This window comes from Rattus norvegicus, chromosome 5 (assembly GCF_036323735.1).
Source record: "Rattus norvegicus strain BN/NHsdMcwi chromosome 5, GRCr8, whole genome shotgun sequence".
NCBI lineage: Eukaryota > Metazoa > Chordata > Mammalia > Rodentia > Muridae > Rattus > Rattus norvegicus.
This window is the reverse complement of record NC_086023.1, coordinates 164,378,430-164,394,879: the sequence shown is the minus strand read 5'-3', so window position 1 is coordinate 164,394,879 and position 16,450 is coordinate 164,378,430. Positions and strand designations below refer to the sequence as shown.

At 52.5% G+C, this 16,450-nt stretch overlaps 1 protein-coding gene across 1 annotated transcript in view; it reads right to left on the bottom strand.

The window, feature by feature from the left end:
- Positions 1–1,121: 1,121 nt before the first annotated feature.
- Positions 1,122–16,450, bottom strand: part of C5h1orf127 (similar to human chromosome 1 open reading frame 127) — a 35,426-nt gene continuing 20,097 nt past the window's right edge. Inside the window, 8 exon segments of the mRNA XM_039111358.2 lie at positions 1,122–2,047; positions 2,050–3,016; positions 3,489–3,676; positions 9,263–9,386; positions 9,617–9,813; positions 10,868–10,952; positions 11,448–11,585; positions 13,086–13,124. Of these exon segments, the coding sequence (XP_038967286.1) occupies positions 1,914–2,047; positions 2,050–3,016; positions 3,489–3,676; positions 9,263–9,386; positions 9,617–9,813; positions 10,868–10,952; positions 11,448–11,585; positions 13,086–13,124 (1,872 nt within the window). The 3' untranslated portion in view covers positions 1,122–1,913.

The window sequence follows — 16,450 nt, the reverse complement described above, 5'->3', positions numbered from 1 at the left end:
GGCCTAGATGACCTCACCTGAATATTTCTTTCCTTTTCACAGTGGGAGGGATTTCTTGTACTTGGCTTTTTGTTTTGTTTTGTTGTTTTGAGACAGGATCTCATTTTACAGCTCCCGATGACCTCAAGCACCCTCTGCCTCAGAATCCAGAGAGCTGGGTTCACAGGCCTCTGACACCATACCCTGCACCTAACTCCCGAGGGCTCTTTCTGAGTTCACCTCTGACCTTTCTAGTTCACCTCTGACCTTTCTCCTTGGTGCCGTCTGACATTCTCAGTCAAAGCAACCCTTGACCGAGATACTTGGTTTGGTTCTCTTCAGAGCACTGGGAAACATCTGGAAAACACACACACACACACACACACACACACACACACACACACAAAGAATAAAGGACTTTCTCTGTCTAGAGGGCCTTCTGGAGGTGGAATGGTACCTAGTACAGAGAAGCAACTCCAGAGATCTGTCAAGAGATGGAGTCCTGAACACACATGGTGGAAGGCAATGTGGGGGTGGGCCCTGCAGAATAATCATGAGCCCAGAGCATCAAGCTGGGCTCTGACCGCTGGGCTCTGTCCACTGGTCTCACTATCTTGTAAAGGTGTGTCAGAGTGGGCTCCCTGGACTCCTGTGAGTTTACCGACCCAGGGGAAGCTGAGACCACCGAGCTACATGGCCAGGATGTGGGACCTGGACGGCCATCTGTTGGCTTCCCCCTCTAGGTGTCAGGCTTGCCTTAGTATGAGGGCCACCATCCCTGGGCATCGGCGATCCACAGGGGACGCGCCTTGGAGGGGGGGTGCAGACCAGGGGGGGCCAGGAGAGAGGGCTGGCCTTGGAGTCACGGTTCGGATTCAAGAAGGGAAATCATCTGAGCTTTTAAAAAATTAAATGGAGTCAGTAATTTGATTTCAGAGAGAAGCTGAAAACCTTGTAATGGCAGAAGCAGCTCAATTCCGTGGTGAAAAGGAAAAGCCTTAAATGGGGCTATTAAGCCTTTGCCTAGGATGGATCTGCCCAGAGGAGGAGGAAGAAGGGGGGCACACGCGGGGGAGTGTGGGACGGGGGGGGGGCGGGGAGTCATCTTCGAGGTAGGGACCGTTTATCAGCCGAGACAACCCTGATTATTTATTTATTTATTTAGTTCGCATTCTGGGCTGGCATGGCTGCTGGCCTCCTCGAGTCTTGGCTGCATTTCAAATCCCACTTCCAGGTCGGCCAGCCTAGGGTTGGGGGTTGGGGTGGGCAAGGCACTGCCCTCTCAAGGAGGCACAGAGTGGGGTTCCGGTCCCGGTCACTGTGCCTGGCCACAGCTGGGCTTCTGGGCCACAGAGTTTGGGAGCTCTGGGTCACTGCAGGTCAATGGGTCTAGCCAAGCCCAGAAGGGAACCAGCTGCTACCATAGAAACCACGGCATGGGACGAACAAAAGCCAAAGTACTGACTCTCCATCCTCCATCCTCCTCCCCCCCTGGGGTTCCCAGCTTGGGCAGGGCTCTACACTCTGTGTGATCCTGTTCACGCACCCCACACACACGCACCATCCATAAACCCACTGTGTTTCCTTGATGGGGAAACTAAGGCTCAGAAAGGCTAGTGCCTTGCTAAGGTTATAGAGCTGGAGTGGAGACCAGAGCCCTAGTCGTGGGTGGGCCCAGCTATAGGGCAGCATCTGCCCAGATGCCTTCCCAGATTTAACAGGGAAGGAAGATGTAAAACACAGTTGGACCAGCTCAAGGAAGCCAAGGGCTCTGGTCCTGTCCTAGCCGGCTTCCTGAAGGGAAGCGTGAACATATCAAACCATGTCCTCCCTTTCCTCTGGGCCTCCCCTCCCTGGATACTCCTATGACTCATCCCTGAACTCTCCAGAAAGGCTCAGCCATAGGGTCCTCTCGAAGCACCCCTCCACACGCACTAGGGTTCAGGAGGCTGATGGCTGTCAGCAGTGGGGGCCAACCTGGACTCCATTGACTCCTGACCACTAGGGAGTATGTTTCCAGGCTCACCGGAGGGAAGAAATAGGACTTCTGCAGGAGCTAAAGGTTTTGGGTGGGTGAAGGCAGGGGATTGGCTGTGTGTGCAGCCCCCAGATCATGCCAGCCCTCAGACCTCAGAGGTACTGACTCTAGTTGTAGGGTTCTATCTGCACCTCCTTCAGAAGGGGCTGCAGGCTTCTCAGAAGCGGAAGCCAGAAGGCCCTTGGGAAGCGCTGTCTGGAGAGCTGCTGGACCCACTCTGTGCCTCCCAGTGGGCTCTGGACTCGAGGTCTCCAGATAGGCCCTGGCATCTGGCTGCCTCCTTCCTGAGGCTGTGAATGTGGCATCTGTCGCCAGCCCTTTCATTTCCTGACTTGGCTCTGATGTTGGCAGGTCCAGGTACCCTCTGGTCTCCTCTCCAGAGGGATCATGATCATTCTGCAGAGGTTCCTCAGCCTTGATTATGGGTCTCTCCTGAGGTCTCTCGGGGTCATGGTGGAAAATCAGACCCTCTTTAGCCAGGCTGCTCATGAAGAGCCTTGTCAATGGCAGAAACTCCTCACTGACGTGGTCAGGTTCCCTCGGGATAAGTTCCATGGACTCTGTTGAATTCGCAGTCTCACTTGACAAACCTCCTGGAGGGAAGGGACTTCCTGATGGCTGAACAGAGTCCCGCTCAGCTCTCATAGCTCTGGGATCTTCGGTTAGCGTAACCGATGGTTCAGAACACGGGAGCATTTGGGGACCATCAGATGGCCAGGAAGGCCACGGAGAAGAGGGGATTCCTGAAGACAAATGTGTGCTCGGGGAATTGGGAGTCAGGGAAACCAAGTGTGAAGGGCCAGGGCCAGTCTGGGAAACTTCAGTGTGTTCTGAGGAGAGTGTAGCTGGAGTCTGGGGATGTGGACTTAAGTCTGCTTTCTCTGGAGGGGTCTGAGGACCTTGGCGTTCCTGCCCTGCACTGGAGGAGGGGAAAGTCATCAACACCCGGCTTCCTCCTGCAGGTCTAGTTAGTTGCATAAATGGCACTGTCAGTTCCTGCTGCAGAGAGAGAAAAAGCATCAGAAATAAAAGCATATGGCCTTCCCTGGCCACCTGCAGAAATGGATTCGGGGGCCACTGGCCTCAGGCTGGGCTTCTAGCCCTGCCTCCAGGACTCCTGCTACCACACTGTGGGGGGCATCCCTCAGTCTGTGACCCCCGTTTGTGAATACAGCTGCTATCTGTACTGTTGCTTCTTCAGATCACACCTCAAAGCACGGAAAGGCTGAGAGCCAGAGAAGGTGGGTGAAAGGCTGTGCTCTGGATCCCCACCTTCCCCAGGGAAACATTCTGAATCTGAGGGAGAGATGTGACTAATGGGGAGTGACTGGAGAGGGCGTCAGAGTGTGACTGTCCCTGAATGACTGGTCTCATAAGAAAGGGCGTAAGCCCAGTTGAGGCCATCACTGCCTCATGGGGACCAGACTCCTGGCTGGGGAACATTGCACAGAGGACACAACTATGGATTTGCCTTGGTGGATTCTTTAGTAGGCTGGTGCACAAAATGTTGAGGGAGCTCCTCCGGGGCAGCCATTGGTGGGGTCTGGAGCTGGGAAGAGGTGGCAGATGGTGTTTCTACCGGTGTAGTTCCCCATCCAGGGGACAGGGCCGGAAGAGCAGTCGGTGTGGTTGTTAGGACCAGTGACTCTTCTCTTGATCCTTTTAAAACGGAAAACAGAGGTCAGCCTTCCCCCTAAGGAGGTGAAAGTCTTCCTGATGCCAGCCATGAAAGCCGTGAGTATCCATCCCCTTTCCCACAGAAGAGAAGCTTAGTGGTCAGTGCCCAGCGCTGAGATAGGAGCTGTCTTCACAGCTGACTCTCACAGGCCTTTAGAAACCTTACAGGCCTAGAAGTGCAGCTAAGTTGGTGCAATGCTTGCCCAGTATGCACAAGACTTCACGGCATCAGCCAAGTATAGTACTACGTACCTGTGGTCCCAGCAACTCAGAAAGTGTGGACCAAGCATCAAGAGTTCAAGGTCAACCTTGAAGAGCAAGTTCAAGGCCAGTCTTTTAACATTCTTGGTTCAGGCTCTAGGGTGGTTAAAACTGAGACATTTGGGGGTTGGGGATTTAGCTCAGTGGTAGAGCACTTGCCTAGCAAGCTCAAGGCCCTGGGTTCGGTCCCCAGCTCCGAAAAATAGAATAGAAAAGAAAAAAAAAAAAACAAAAACAAAAAACTGAGACATTTGTAGGGATTTTGTTGTGTTGTTGTTTGTGACAGGATTTCTATAGGTAGCCCAGGCTGTTCTTGAACTCACTACCCTTCCTCCTGTCATGGACCCCAAAGCTAAAATCACAGGCATGTGATACCACATCCTGCTCTTAGAGAACACCTTTTACAACCAGCTTCACAAGGAAAATGAACAGACAGAGCCATCGTGGTCCAGCTCCTTACAAGAAATCTCTCGGGTGCATCTCCAGAGGAGTCAGCCTGTCTCTCCTGGGGAAGCTCCTGCTGACTCCAATACCGTATCACCCATGCCCGGGGCCCTGGGAGTCCAGACCCTCGCTGGTTTATACGCCTTACCTGACCCCTATGAACACTCCCCTCCAGGTGCTCTCAGTTACATATTTAAAAGTCTCACTCGAGGGAAGCACACGTGCTGCACTTTGTACGTACGTCTGTCTCACGTGCGATCAGAGGTCAAACAGCTTGCCTGAGTCACTTCTTTTCTGCCACGTGGGTGTGGGTCTGGGGATTCGAACTCAGGCCATCAGGCTGTGCAGCAGGCTCCTTTACCTGCTGAGCCATTTCCCTAGCACTCACCTCAACTGCAGCCACACACCCCACTACCATCGACTTTCTTTTCTGGGGTTGGGCACCCCACTTACTCCATTGCTCTCAAGAGCTGCCTCTGAAACGGTTAGATTGCTCTTAAACACTGGTTTGTTTTTGTTGTTGGTTTTGTGGCGGGGTAAGGGTGACTTAAAACAAAATCCATAACCAGGGCCTGAAGAGACAGCCTGGTAGTTAAGACCACTCGCTGTTCTTTCAGAGGACCTGGGTTCGGTTCCCAGTACCCACGTGGTATGTCACAACCACCTGTAATTTGTACGTCCCAGGGGATCTGGTGTGACCTCTTCTAACTTTGAGGGTACCAGGCACAAACATGGTACATGGACACGCATGCAGGCAAAGCAAGCATTTGCACAAAAGAAGAGGAGGAGGAGGAGGAGGAAGAGGAGGAGGAAGAAGAAGAAGAGGGGGAGGAAGAGGAGGAGGAAGAGGGGGAGGAAGAAGAGGAGGAAGAGGAGAAGAGGAGGAGGAGGAAGAGGAGGAGGAGGAAGAGGAGGAGGAGGAAGAGGAGGAGGAAGAAGAGGAGGAAGGGGAGGAGGAGGAAGAGAAGAGGGAGGAAGAGGAGGAGGAGGGGGGAGGAGGAGGAAGAGAAGGAGGAGGAAGAGAAGAGGGAGGAAGAGGAGGAGGAGGGGGGAGGAGGAGGAGGAAGAGAAGGAGGAAGAGGAAGAAGAGGAGGAGGAGGAAGAGGAAGAGGAGGAGGAAGGGGAGGAGGAGGAGGAGGAGGAGGAAGAGGAAGAGGAAGAGGAGGAGGAGGAGGAGGAAGAGAAGAGGGAGGAAGAGGAGGAGGAGGGGGGAGGAGGAGGAAGAGGAGGAGGAGGATGAAGAGGAGGAGGAAGGGGAGGAGGAGGATGAAGAGGAGGAGGAGGAGGGGGAGAAGAAGAAGAAGAAGAAGAAGAAGAAGAAGAAGAAGAAGAAGAAGAAGAAGAAGAGGAGGAGGAGGAGGAGGAGGAGGAGGAGGAGGAGGAGGAGGAGGAGGAGGAGGAAGATTTATTCCAAAAGGAAATTTCCACCGACATAGACGCTTAGACAATCCATTCGCATCCTAACTCACGAGTCACATACTGACAAAAGAAAATCGCCCTGTGAAAATTTCTGGTGAAAACTGGGTCTTAGCAAGCGCTCACTAAGTGGTTACTAAAGGCAAGATGGAGAAAGCTGGAGAAGAGAAACGACAGGAGACACTGCAGCTCCTGATCTCTAGGCTTCCAGACTGCAGGGAAAGTGGGGAGCTCAGCACGGAGACTATAAAAAGAACAGAAAGCTCCAGAAACTGCAGGGAGGTACAGAGGAGGTGCGCTGGGGACCGGGGAGGAGAGGGATCCATTCCGGCTGCTGATACGAAATTAATAAAACCAGGAAGGGAACATTCTTTCCCCGTGTAAATCTTCCCAGGGAGGGGAAAAAAATCTTCCAAAAATGTTTTTATAGCTGTTGCTATTTTGGCATTGTGTTCATTATCTCCCTGTGAAGAACCTACCTACCCTTTGGGGGCCAGGACAGAGTCCATCTCACGCTCGGCATCTCCCACTGAGTCCACCTGCCCTCCCAGAGAGTCCCCAGAAGTCTCTTATCTCCCCTCACAGGCTGCTGGAGAGACCCCCATCTGGCGGGCCTCCGAGCATTTACCGCATAGTGGCCGGGTCGAGTTCCGACCCTCCCTTTCAAAATCAATATCAGTGCCACAGGAACCGGTTAAAACAAAAGCAGCCGAAAACATGTTAAAAAAAAAAAAACTTTTGAGAAATATTTCCATTTTTAGCAGGCGGGTTAGAATGAGACCCGTCCTGACGCCCCCTCCCTCCCCCCACGCCCCCCAAACCCATTCTGGCTTTGTCTTTGTTTCTAATTCCGAGTTTGGGGCTAGATGTGGTAGGCAGTCCCCCTTTTAATCTTTAAATATAGTTCTGAATATAATTACATTTTTATGCAGCACCGAGACATCATATCCTGGTAACGGGGCATTCCTGCACCATTAACATCTGAGTTCAATCTCCTTCCCGTCTGTCTTCTATTGAGGACAGTTAGGAAGTCTGAGATGAAAGTGGTTGACATCATTTGTGAATTATGTGTATTTCCTCGTGCTGGATTCGAACGGGGTTTGCTCCTGGTGGTTTTGCACGTGTGAATACCAGGTTTTCTGGTAGCCCGGCTTTCACCAAACCCCCCTCCACCCCCCCCCACCCCACTTCAAGACAGGGTCACAGCATCCTGTGGGGAGTTTGCACATACAGTGTTCACCTAGCATCCCCGTGGATGCAGGGTGCAGTGCAAAGGAGACTGAGGCACCGGCTGACCTGAGGAACTGGAGCCCACACAGAGAGAGCAGGACACACCAAAATGGAAATGTCACATCCTGTACCAGGTGTTAGCCTGAGCCGTCGCTTTCTAGTGCAGTGTTTGTGACACTCTGGGATCCTTATGCTCCAGATTGAGGGAGCTGGGGAGACCTGAAGTAGAGACTAGGTATGGATGTACCTCAGCAGGGAGAACGGTTGCCTAACATATATGAATCTCTGAGTTTCTGGGCCAGCTTGGGCTACAGAATGAGTTCCAGGATGGCCAGGGCTACACCAAGAAACCCTGTCTCGGGGCTGGAGAGGTGGCTCAGTGGTTAAGAGCACTAACTGCTCTTCCAGAGGACCTGAGTTCAAATCCCAGCAACCACATGGTGGCTCACAACCATCTGTAATGGGATCTGGTGACCTCTTCTGGTATATAGGTGTACATGCAGGCAGAATGCTGTATACATAATAAATCTTTTAAAAAAAAAAGAAAGAAAAAGAAACCCTGTCTCAAAACAAACAAACAAACAAACAAGTAATTTATACAGTACTGAAAAACTGGATGTGGTGGTATACGCCTGTAATCCCAGCACTTGTGGGCTAGAGGCAGAAGGACCAGAAATTCAATGTGACCTTTGACTATGTAGTGAGTTCAAAACCACCCTGGACCAAGTGAGGCTCTGACTATCTCACAAAACAAAACAAAATCAAAACCTCTGATCCCATTCAGAGAAGTGGCAGGCACATACCTGCCCACCTAGTACCAGGGTGGCAGAGGACGTTTAAGGCCAACCAAAGCTACACACTAAGACCCTGAATCAGAATAGAAGAAAGGCCAGTGGGTAAAGTGGTTGCCACACAGAGTACAAGGACCCGAGTTCAGATCTCTAGATCCCTTGTCGCAAAGAAAAAAAGCTGTGGCGTGAAGAGACCGCTCTAGCACCCCCATGGTAGCTCGAAACTGTCTGGAACTCCAGTTCCAGGGGGTCAGAAATCCCCTTCTGGTTTTTGTGCGCACCAGGTACACATATGGTGCATAGACATATATGCAAGCAAAACACCTATACAGATAAATGTTTTTAAAAAGCTGGGCTGTGGTGGCACAGCCTTTTATCCCAGTGCTCCCGAGGCAGAGGCAGGACAATCTCTGAGTTCCAGGCCACCCTGGTCTACAGAATGAGATCCACGATGGCCAGGGCTACACCGAGAGACCCTGTCTCAAAAAAAGAAAGAAAGAAAAAAGAAAGAAAAGAAAAGAAAAGAAACAAACAAACAAAAACCCACACAAAAATGTTTTTGAAAGCTCCACACTGCAGCATGTTCCCATAGTCCCCAGCACTCAGCTCAGCAGGCAGAGGCAGGAGGAGGCTTAAAGTTTGCGAACTGACCAGACTTGCTGAATATGTAAACTCCAGGTTCAGTGAGAGACTTTGTCTCAAAGGAAAAAACCAAGTTGAGTGAGCAAGGTAGACAATGGATGCTAACCTTTGGCTTCCATATACGTGCACACACACACACACACGCGCGCGCGTGCACGCAGACACACACGCACATGCACACATGAACATGCACACACACGCGTACACACATGAACATGCACACACACATGAACATGCACACACACATACACACATGCACATGCACACATGAACATGCACATACATGCACACACACATGCACATGAACATGTACACACATACACACATGCACATGCACACATGAACATGCACATACACGCACACACACATGCACATGAACATGCACACACACATACACATACACACACGCACACACACATGCACATGAACATGCACACACACACGCACACACACACGCGCGCGCATGCACATGAACACGCGCACACATCTGCACAGGCGCGTGAACGCACGCACTCTAACCCAAGGCTAAGCTGGACAGTTGCTACACTCCCACCTCTGTCTCTACCCACAGCCAGGCACCTTTTCCCTACTCGGTACCCAGGCCTCTCGGTATCTCAGCCAGCAGCCAGCAGCCTAACAGCATCACTGAGTTGCCTGGACGTGGCAGCTCTCCCATCCAGAGAATGAAAATCTGTCACAGGAGAATGAACCCAGGCCAGGAAGTGCGACCTTGTGTGGCATGTGCTTGTCATTGGCAGCCATGCTTTCAGGGTTCCTCACTTACCCGCACACTGGAAAAAGTTCTCTACGGTCCAGTGCACTGGAGAGTCCATCTCTGCGAAGTCCAGGCTCAGGTCCACCCTGTAGAAAGCTTGTGTCCCTGGGGATTCTCTGACCTCTTGGCACGGCTGTAGGGCAACAGGACATTGGTTACATATGACAAGAGGTACCCATGCCCTATGGCTGTCCCCGCTGGGGCCACCTTCAAAACCAAGCTGAACCTCCAGGATCTGAACGGAGAGGCACCTCCCAGTCATTCCCAAAGACCTGCTCTCTGATTTCTGACTTCTGGCTCTAACTGTAGCCCGAGCAGGAGGCCTCGGAGGGAATAGCATGGTGGTACCCTCAGGACACTGACCTGGTCCCGAAGCAGCAGTGTTGCTGGCATGCTGACAACCACAAAGTCCCTGTCCTCGGCCACCGTGAAGGTGTCAGACTGCTGCACCTGAAGGAATCTGGGACTCAGAGACTCTTCAACGAGGGAGCCTCTTTTGACCAGACCCAGTCTCTGCTTGGGGATGTGAACTGAGATCTCTGACCCTGGCTGGAAAGACACTGGAAGGACATGAGACCCAGAAAATGAGTTACAGGCACACAGAGACCTTAGCATGGCCATGACCAGCCCCACACATTACTCAGTTGACTTCAACACTGGGACTTAGTCCCAAGACCATGCCTGTGTGGACAGAAAGGAGAGGGGACAGAAAGGTCACCCTGCCCAGCTCCCCGAGGATGCTGTCATTTGGGAAGGTCGGTGGAAAAGCAGGTGCCAGGGGCAGGATGGCTTCCTCTGCCAACACCATGTCCCATGAGCCTGCCTGGTGCTCCTTCCATTACAAGTCGCTGTTAGGAAGCCCAGCTCATCAGTTGTTTACACTTTAGCGAGAGTTTTGTTGTGTCAGCCCTCTCACGGGGACATTCTGAGCCAGCTCTGCAGTTGCTAAATGAAAGCATTTGTCTCCAAATAAAGATATTTCAAATAATACCAACAGGGCGGGAGATGTATAGGGATTTGGCAAAGGACACCCCCCAAGGCCCCCAAACTCCCCAGAGTTCTCATTCTGAATCTTATTTCATGATGAAATTCTAATCAAACCTGCAGGGTTCCTCATCTCTCATCTACCCACCCAGGACAAAGCCTTTGGTGCGTCTAACTTTGCACAGCGAGATCTTTAGAATTTAAATCCCCTGGAGGCCAGCAGAGTACGTCCAGAGTCCTGGCCTCCTGGCAATGCAGAAGCGTGGGTATCTCAATGCACGGGAAGGGAGGGTACCACCTCTAAGCCTTGCAGACTAAGACTACAGACCCTTTCCCATCTTTGCCCTCAACATCCTTAGAGCCTGCCAGGAGTCCCCAGACGTTCCCAGATCCCAAGTCGGCAGCCCTCAGTAGATAGAACGGTCCACGGTCACAGTCACAATCCACACACCACTCAGACATCCCTCCAAACTCCTCCCAGCCCAGCAGTTGGGGATAAGAAAAGGGGAGGCAGACTGGGGTGGCGGGGTTGGGGGGCAAAGTGGTTAGCAGAGGAGAGAAAACAGAAGTGACAGACGGTGCGGTGCTTAGGCCAGAGAGGTGGGCATTCGGGACACCCCTGGGTCTTACCCAGTGGGCACGCGGCCTCGAAGGAGTAGGCATAGGAACCGCTCACCAGCCACAATGGCAGGAGCTCCAGGGAGGTGTTCCACACCTGGGGAAGCAGGAAGGTCCCCCCTGTGGCCACTGTTCCTTCCAGAGGCTCATTCCCTCCATAAGTGCCCCTCCTACCCACCCCACCTTCCACCTCATCCCTGAACAAAGACCCAAGAGTCAGACTCCAGGCCAGGGCCTGTTGCTCCGGTGCAACCAGGAAATATTATTTAGCCAGGATATTTTTAGCAGGAAGCAAGCTCGGAGCAAATGTCATGTGAGCCGTCTTCTCTTACACGGCAACTTTGGGCTATTTAAAGAGATGGTAATTATGCTCCTGCCACCATGATCAGGACTCGCTGAATACATGATTGCCGGAGCCCCTCATCTGCCTAGCGGTGCACTTTACGCTAATGGGGCCCAATTTTCGAAGCCGCCTGCCTAAATCTGTCCAGTCTCACAGGTGGACATGTGAATTGGCACTTCAGGGTAACAAAGTGTTCCCTGGGGTGCCAGGCTGCAGAGCCCTCCCTCAAGCCTCCCGTCCACCACTGACCTCCAGCCTCTGAAGAAATTCTTGTCTTGGGCTTCGGATGGTGACCATGGTGGCGCCAATATCCACCTCTAATCCTATCAAGCTAGCGTCCTCCAGAGAAGCCACCAGCTCCCCTCGAAGGGACAGCAGCCACGGCGTCTGAAGAGATAAGGCAAAGTCACAATGCAGCTGACCAGAGAGACGTGGTCACTCGGGGCCAAGGAGAATGGGTACTTGGAGGACACTCAGGAGGATAATAGAGTCACGGAGAGATCAGGATGGCAGCTACTTAGAAACACTGATACCCTTATGTTTCAGGGGAGCAGACCTCTTACAGGGATGCTCAGAGCACGAAGAAACAATGTTTCAAAGAGCAGGGCCAGCCTCTCAGCTTATGTTCTGTCCAGGCCAACGTGTTGGGCACCCTATTGTCCTGGGCCCTCGCTGCCACCCTGCAGTGGGAGGCTGGCACTTGGTGTTTTGAATAAAGATGGGTGCCTGGTGATGAAAGAGGTGCAAGGAGGAACCGCACTGCAGGCCAGGGCTGTCGGGGAAGACTTCAGAATGAAGGCATGCAGAGACTCAGAGGGGTTCGAGGGGAAGAGGGGCTGGCCCACCCCACGTGGCTGTGGGAATGCCTAAGACTGGGAGGAAGAGCCTGTGCCTGGTGTCACGGTGACTCGTGCCTATATTCCCAACGCTTGGGAGAGTAAGGAGAGAGGCTTTCCATGAGTGAAGTAACAGTTTGGGCTGTATAGTAAAACCTTGTCTCAGAACAACAGAAACTGGATGGGTTTGGGGGACCGAGCATAGCTTAAATGGTAGAATGGTTGTCTAGCACTCCCTGGGTTTGATTCCTCTGATCTGGTAAAGAAAAAAAACCAGTCGTGGTGGTACACACGCATTCAGTGGGTGGGGGGACAGCAAGATGCTTCAGTGGGTAAAAACACTTGCTGCCAAGTTCTAATGTCCTGAGTTCAGCCACCTAGACACATGCAGGAGAGACTCAATTCCCTCTTGGGCACTCAGCAGAAGAGATAGGAAGACTGAAACTTAAAGTCGTCCTCAGCTACTTAGTGAATTCAAGGCCAGACTGGGCTACTTGAGACCATATCTTGAAAGGAAAAAAGAAAAGAAAAGAAGAGAAAAGAAAAGAAAGAGGAAGGTCTGAGCATTGTAGCATGTACCTCTGATGCGAGTATTCAGGAAGCAGAGGCAGGTAGATCTCTGTAAGATCAAGGCCAGCCTGGTCTACAGAGAAAATTTCAGGCCAGTCACTAGGTAGGTACCTAGTGAAAATTCTAGCTCAAAAAGGGGGGGGGGGTAAGAGGAGGGGAGTGAGAGAGAGAGGGAAATAGAGACTGTGTACCACAGGAATGGGTAGCTTTGCAAAGGAGCCAGCTCCTGCCACTGGGGACCTTTCAGAGAGAATCTAGGCACAGCAAAACCCAGAGGCTTCCTACCCCAGCAGAATCCCACCAGGTATTTTCCAAACAGCTTCAGACTTCCGCACGGAGGGTACCAGGAGGGGGGCCAAGACCCAGACCCACGAAGGTCACACTGTCCACGAACACTCTCCACAAAAGGATCATGGAAGTGACAGCCTCCTGCCTCAGAGCCTAGCAGAAACCTCCAGAACAATGCCCTCACCACACCTACCTGTCCACCATCGCTCCTCGGAGGCCAGGGCCTAGAGACCTGCAGAACACAGAGGAAGGAACATCTGCAAGCGGTGGGCAACGGTGAGTGAGACTTTGCCTGGGCAATTACCTCAGCAGGAGTCCAGCGGGAGAGCAGCCGGGCTGCCCCATTGTTTACTCATTAAGACAAGAAAATCGTTTATGTTCTGGGACTCAAGTGTCAACAGATCCAGGGAAATGTCACCTCAGCTGCTGCCCTGGGCCAGGCAGGCCATCAGGGCAGCTGGAGCACAGAGCACAGCTGGCAAGGTAGAGGCTGTGTGTGTGTGTGTGTGTGTGTGTGTGTGTGTGTGTGTGTGTGTGTATACATAGCATGGCCCCGCTGTTCAAGACATCGGGTGGATCCCAAACCTCTTTCAGGTCCTCCTGCCTCATCTTACCCCCAAGGCCCCCATTTCTTCCTCACTCTTCTTTTCCTGCGGACTCCGAGAAGGAGCAAAGATAGAAGGGTGTGCTCGCCCTTGGCACGACGCTCTGAATGCCCAGTCATCTCTGGTTTCCCCCAACGAAGAACTTTCAATGCTAAAATAAGGCAATCCTGGACAGCTGGTCTCTCTCTGCACCTGAGCCTCGAGGTGTGGCCAAGGGACCTGCCTGAGCCCAGCTGTCCTCTTATCCACACAGCCTTCACTACATTATTTATGTATTGATCATGTCAGTGTGGGGGCGGGGCACGCACCTGCCTGCCTCGGTGTGCATGGAGGGGGTCCGTGAACCACTTAGGGGAGTCAGCTGTTTTCTTTCCACCTCGTGGGTCCTGGACAGGGAACTCAGGTTGTCAGGCTGAGGTGGGAGTGCCTTTAGCCCCTGAGCGTCTCACAGCTCTCCTCTTCCCCACTCTCCACTCCCTTTATCTTTGCTGTAAGCATGTGTGGGGGAGCTTGTGGCACAGGACAGGACCAAAGCTAACAGAGAGTGACTCCCTCCTCCTCTCCTCCTGTAAAAGTTAAGGACACTGAGTCCAAAAAGACTAAAGGGCCATCACGACTCTCCCACCTAAGGCTGCATCCCTTTCCACCTCACGTACAGAATCCATTCTTCCAGGCCCGGAGACAGGTGGACAGGGTTGGGGATACCCCCCATCCTCTCAGCCTTGTCAGTGCCTGAGTTGTGCTGCCCCTGACCTCAGAGGTACCCGCCGGCCCCGCACCCACCATTGCCCACGGGCTCAGCAAGCCCACGAGGAACCTGTAATTTCTGCACCTTGGGAGTATACTGACTTCAGTCGGAGCGGAAAGGGAGGAATGGGGAAGACATCTGAGGTTTGGCGAGACGGCAAAGGGATTCCACATTTCCCAGGTCAGCCACCAAAGCCTTCCTCCTGTCTCTACACCCGGGTACTACTGCAACGGGGCGGCCCTGGGGGCTGGGCTTTTCCACGGAGGGAGCAGTTTTGTGTAAAGAAACAAAAGAGAGTGGGATCGAGCGCACAGTCCAAACCCACCACGTCCTTTAAGTGGCCAGGAGCAGACTATATTTAGGGCCGGCGGACATTCAGCAGGACCTCGGGTAGTCTTCCCTGGGAGCAATCGCTAATCACCGCGTGGAGTTTACAGGTGCCCCTGGGTACACTTAACCCAGGGCAATGAATAGTTATTGCGCAGCCTCCCGCTCGGGGCTTGTGGGCACACTTAAGCAAGCTCGCAGATCGCTGTGTGCAGGGCATAGCTCGGGTACACCCTTGGGCACCCTGTGCCATCAGCAGGGAGAGGCAGAGTATTAAATATCTATGTGCCCTGTGCCCACGGCTGCATTTAGCCAAGGGCAAGGCTGGTGTAACGGCTTTAATTAAAACTTAATGCAAGTTCAAGGTGCAGCCATGGAAGCGGCTGCAGGAGTCACCAGGAATGAATCAGTCAATTCGATGAGGTGGTGAGGCTCTACGACGGGGGAGGGGAAACGGAGGAGCCCGAGGCACCAGAGACCCATTGGTCCGGTGCAGCGGGTTCTCCGCGACTCTACCCAAGGGGGGATGAGAGTCCTGTAGGCTCCAACGTCTACACTGGGGAAGGACGCTGAGGATCTGGGCAGGTCAAAAGGGACAAAGGGGGTGTTTGGCTGGCTGCTAGCTCTGCCTTCCTTAGGTTTCTGTCCACTGTTGCACGACACGGGCAACCTTGTCCCCCTGGTGGCCGCTCCTAGAATTCCAGGCCAGTGTAAAAAGAAACGACCAGCCCCGGACTATGCTGAGGGATCTTTAAGATAAGGCCTGTGACTTTTTTTTTTTTTTAATCTTTTTTTTTTTTTCTTCCGGAACTGAGGACTGAACCCAGGGCCTTGCTCTTTCTAGGCAAGTGCTCTACCACTGAGCTAAATCCCCAACCCCTAGGCCTGTGACTTTTAAGAACAGCAACGCCCTGAGTGACATGACCACAGTGGGACCTAAACACCCCTCTGCTTCAGGCACTGCCTCTTAAAGGTGAGCAGCCGAGATGTCCAGAGACAAGATTGCAGGGAGCAGGGACAGATTCGGGGTGCCAGCCTCTGCTCAGCTCTTTTTTTTTTTTTTTTTTTTTTTGGTTGTTTTTTTGGTTCTTTTTTCCTGGGGACCGAACCCAGGGCCTTGCGCTTCCTAGGCAAGCGCTCTACCACTGAGCTAAATCCCCAGCCCCTCTGCTCAGCTCTTACTGCCTCTCAGCACTCTCACCTCAAAGCCCAGAGCAGATGAGAGTGGAACGGTACACCCCCTCTGCAGACAAGGTTAACGTCCATTCAGATCTGCTCATTTGGCACCAGCGGAGAGCCTGGCATTTGGCACGTGTATCCGGATGCTTCTTAAATGGAGGTAGTTGTCATTAGCAGGACTTTCCCTCTGACCTCCCCTCCTCTCCTCTTTCCTCGTGTCATCAGGCAAAATTGGGCATCTGGGGTTTTGGATGTTTGGGTTATTATTTATTTATTTATTTATTTATTTATTTATTTATTTATTGAGCGTGTCGTGGTGTGGTGGTTGGTCAGAGGACATCTCTCAGGAGTCATGTCTCTCCTTCCACTATTCATTCAGGTTCCAAGAACCAAGCTCGGGTTTACCCACTTTCGGGAAGGCTCTTTCCCTGTACCCCATACTGAGTTCAAAAGTACAATCCTCTTGCCTTAGCCTCCCGAGTGTGGTGTTCCAGAAGTGCGCCATCAAACCCTGATCTAAATCCACCATCCTGTTTGGCCGTGCGGTATTTACAAAATGTAAGTTAAGACTCTTGGATGCTGAATGTGGTTCAGTGGGTCGTGTTCTCTCAGGACGCGTGGGGCCGAAAATTAATCCCTACCACCGCATAAGCCAGGTCCGGGGTCACACCGGCGATTCTGGCACTCGGGAGAGGGAGT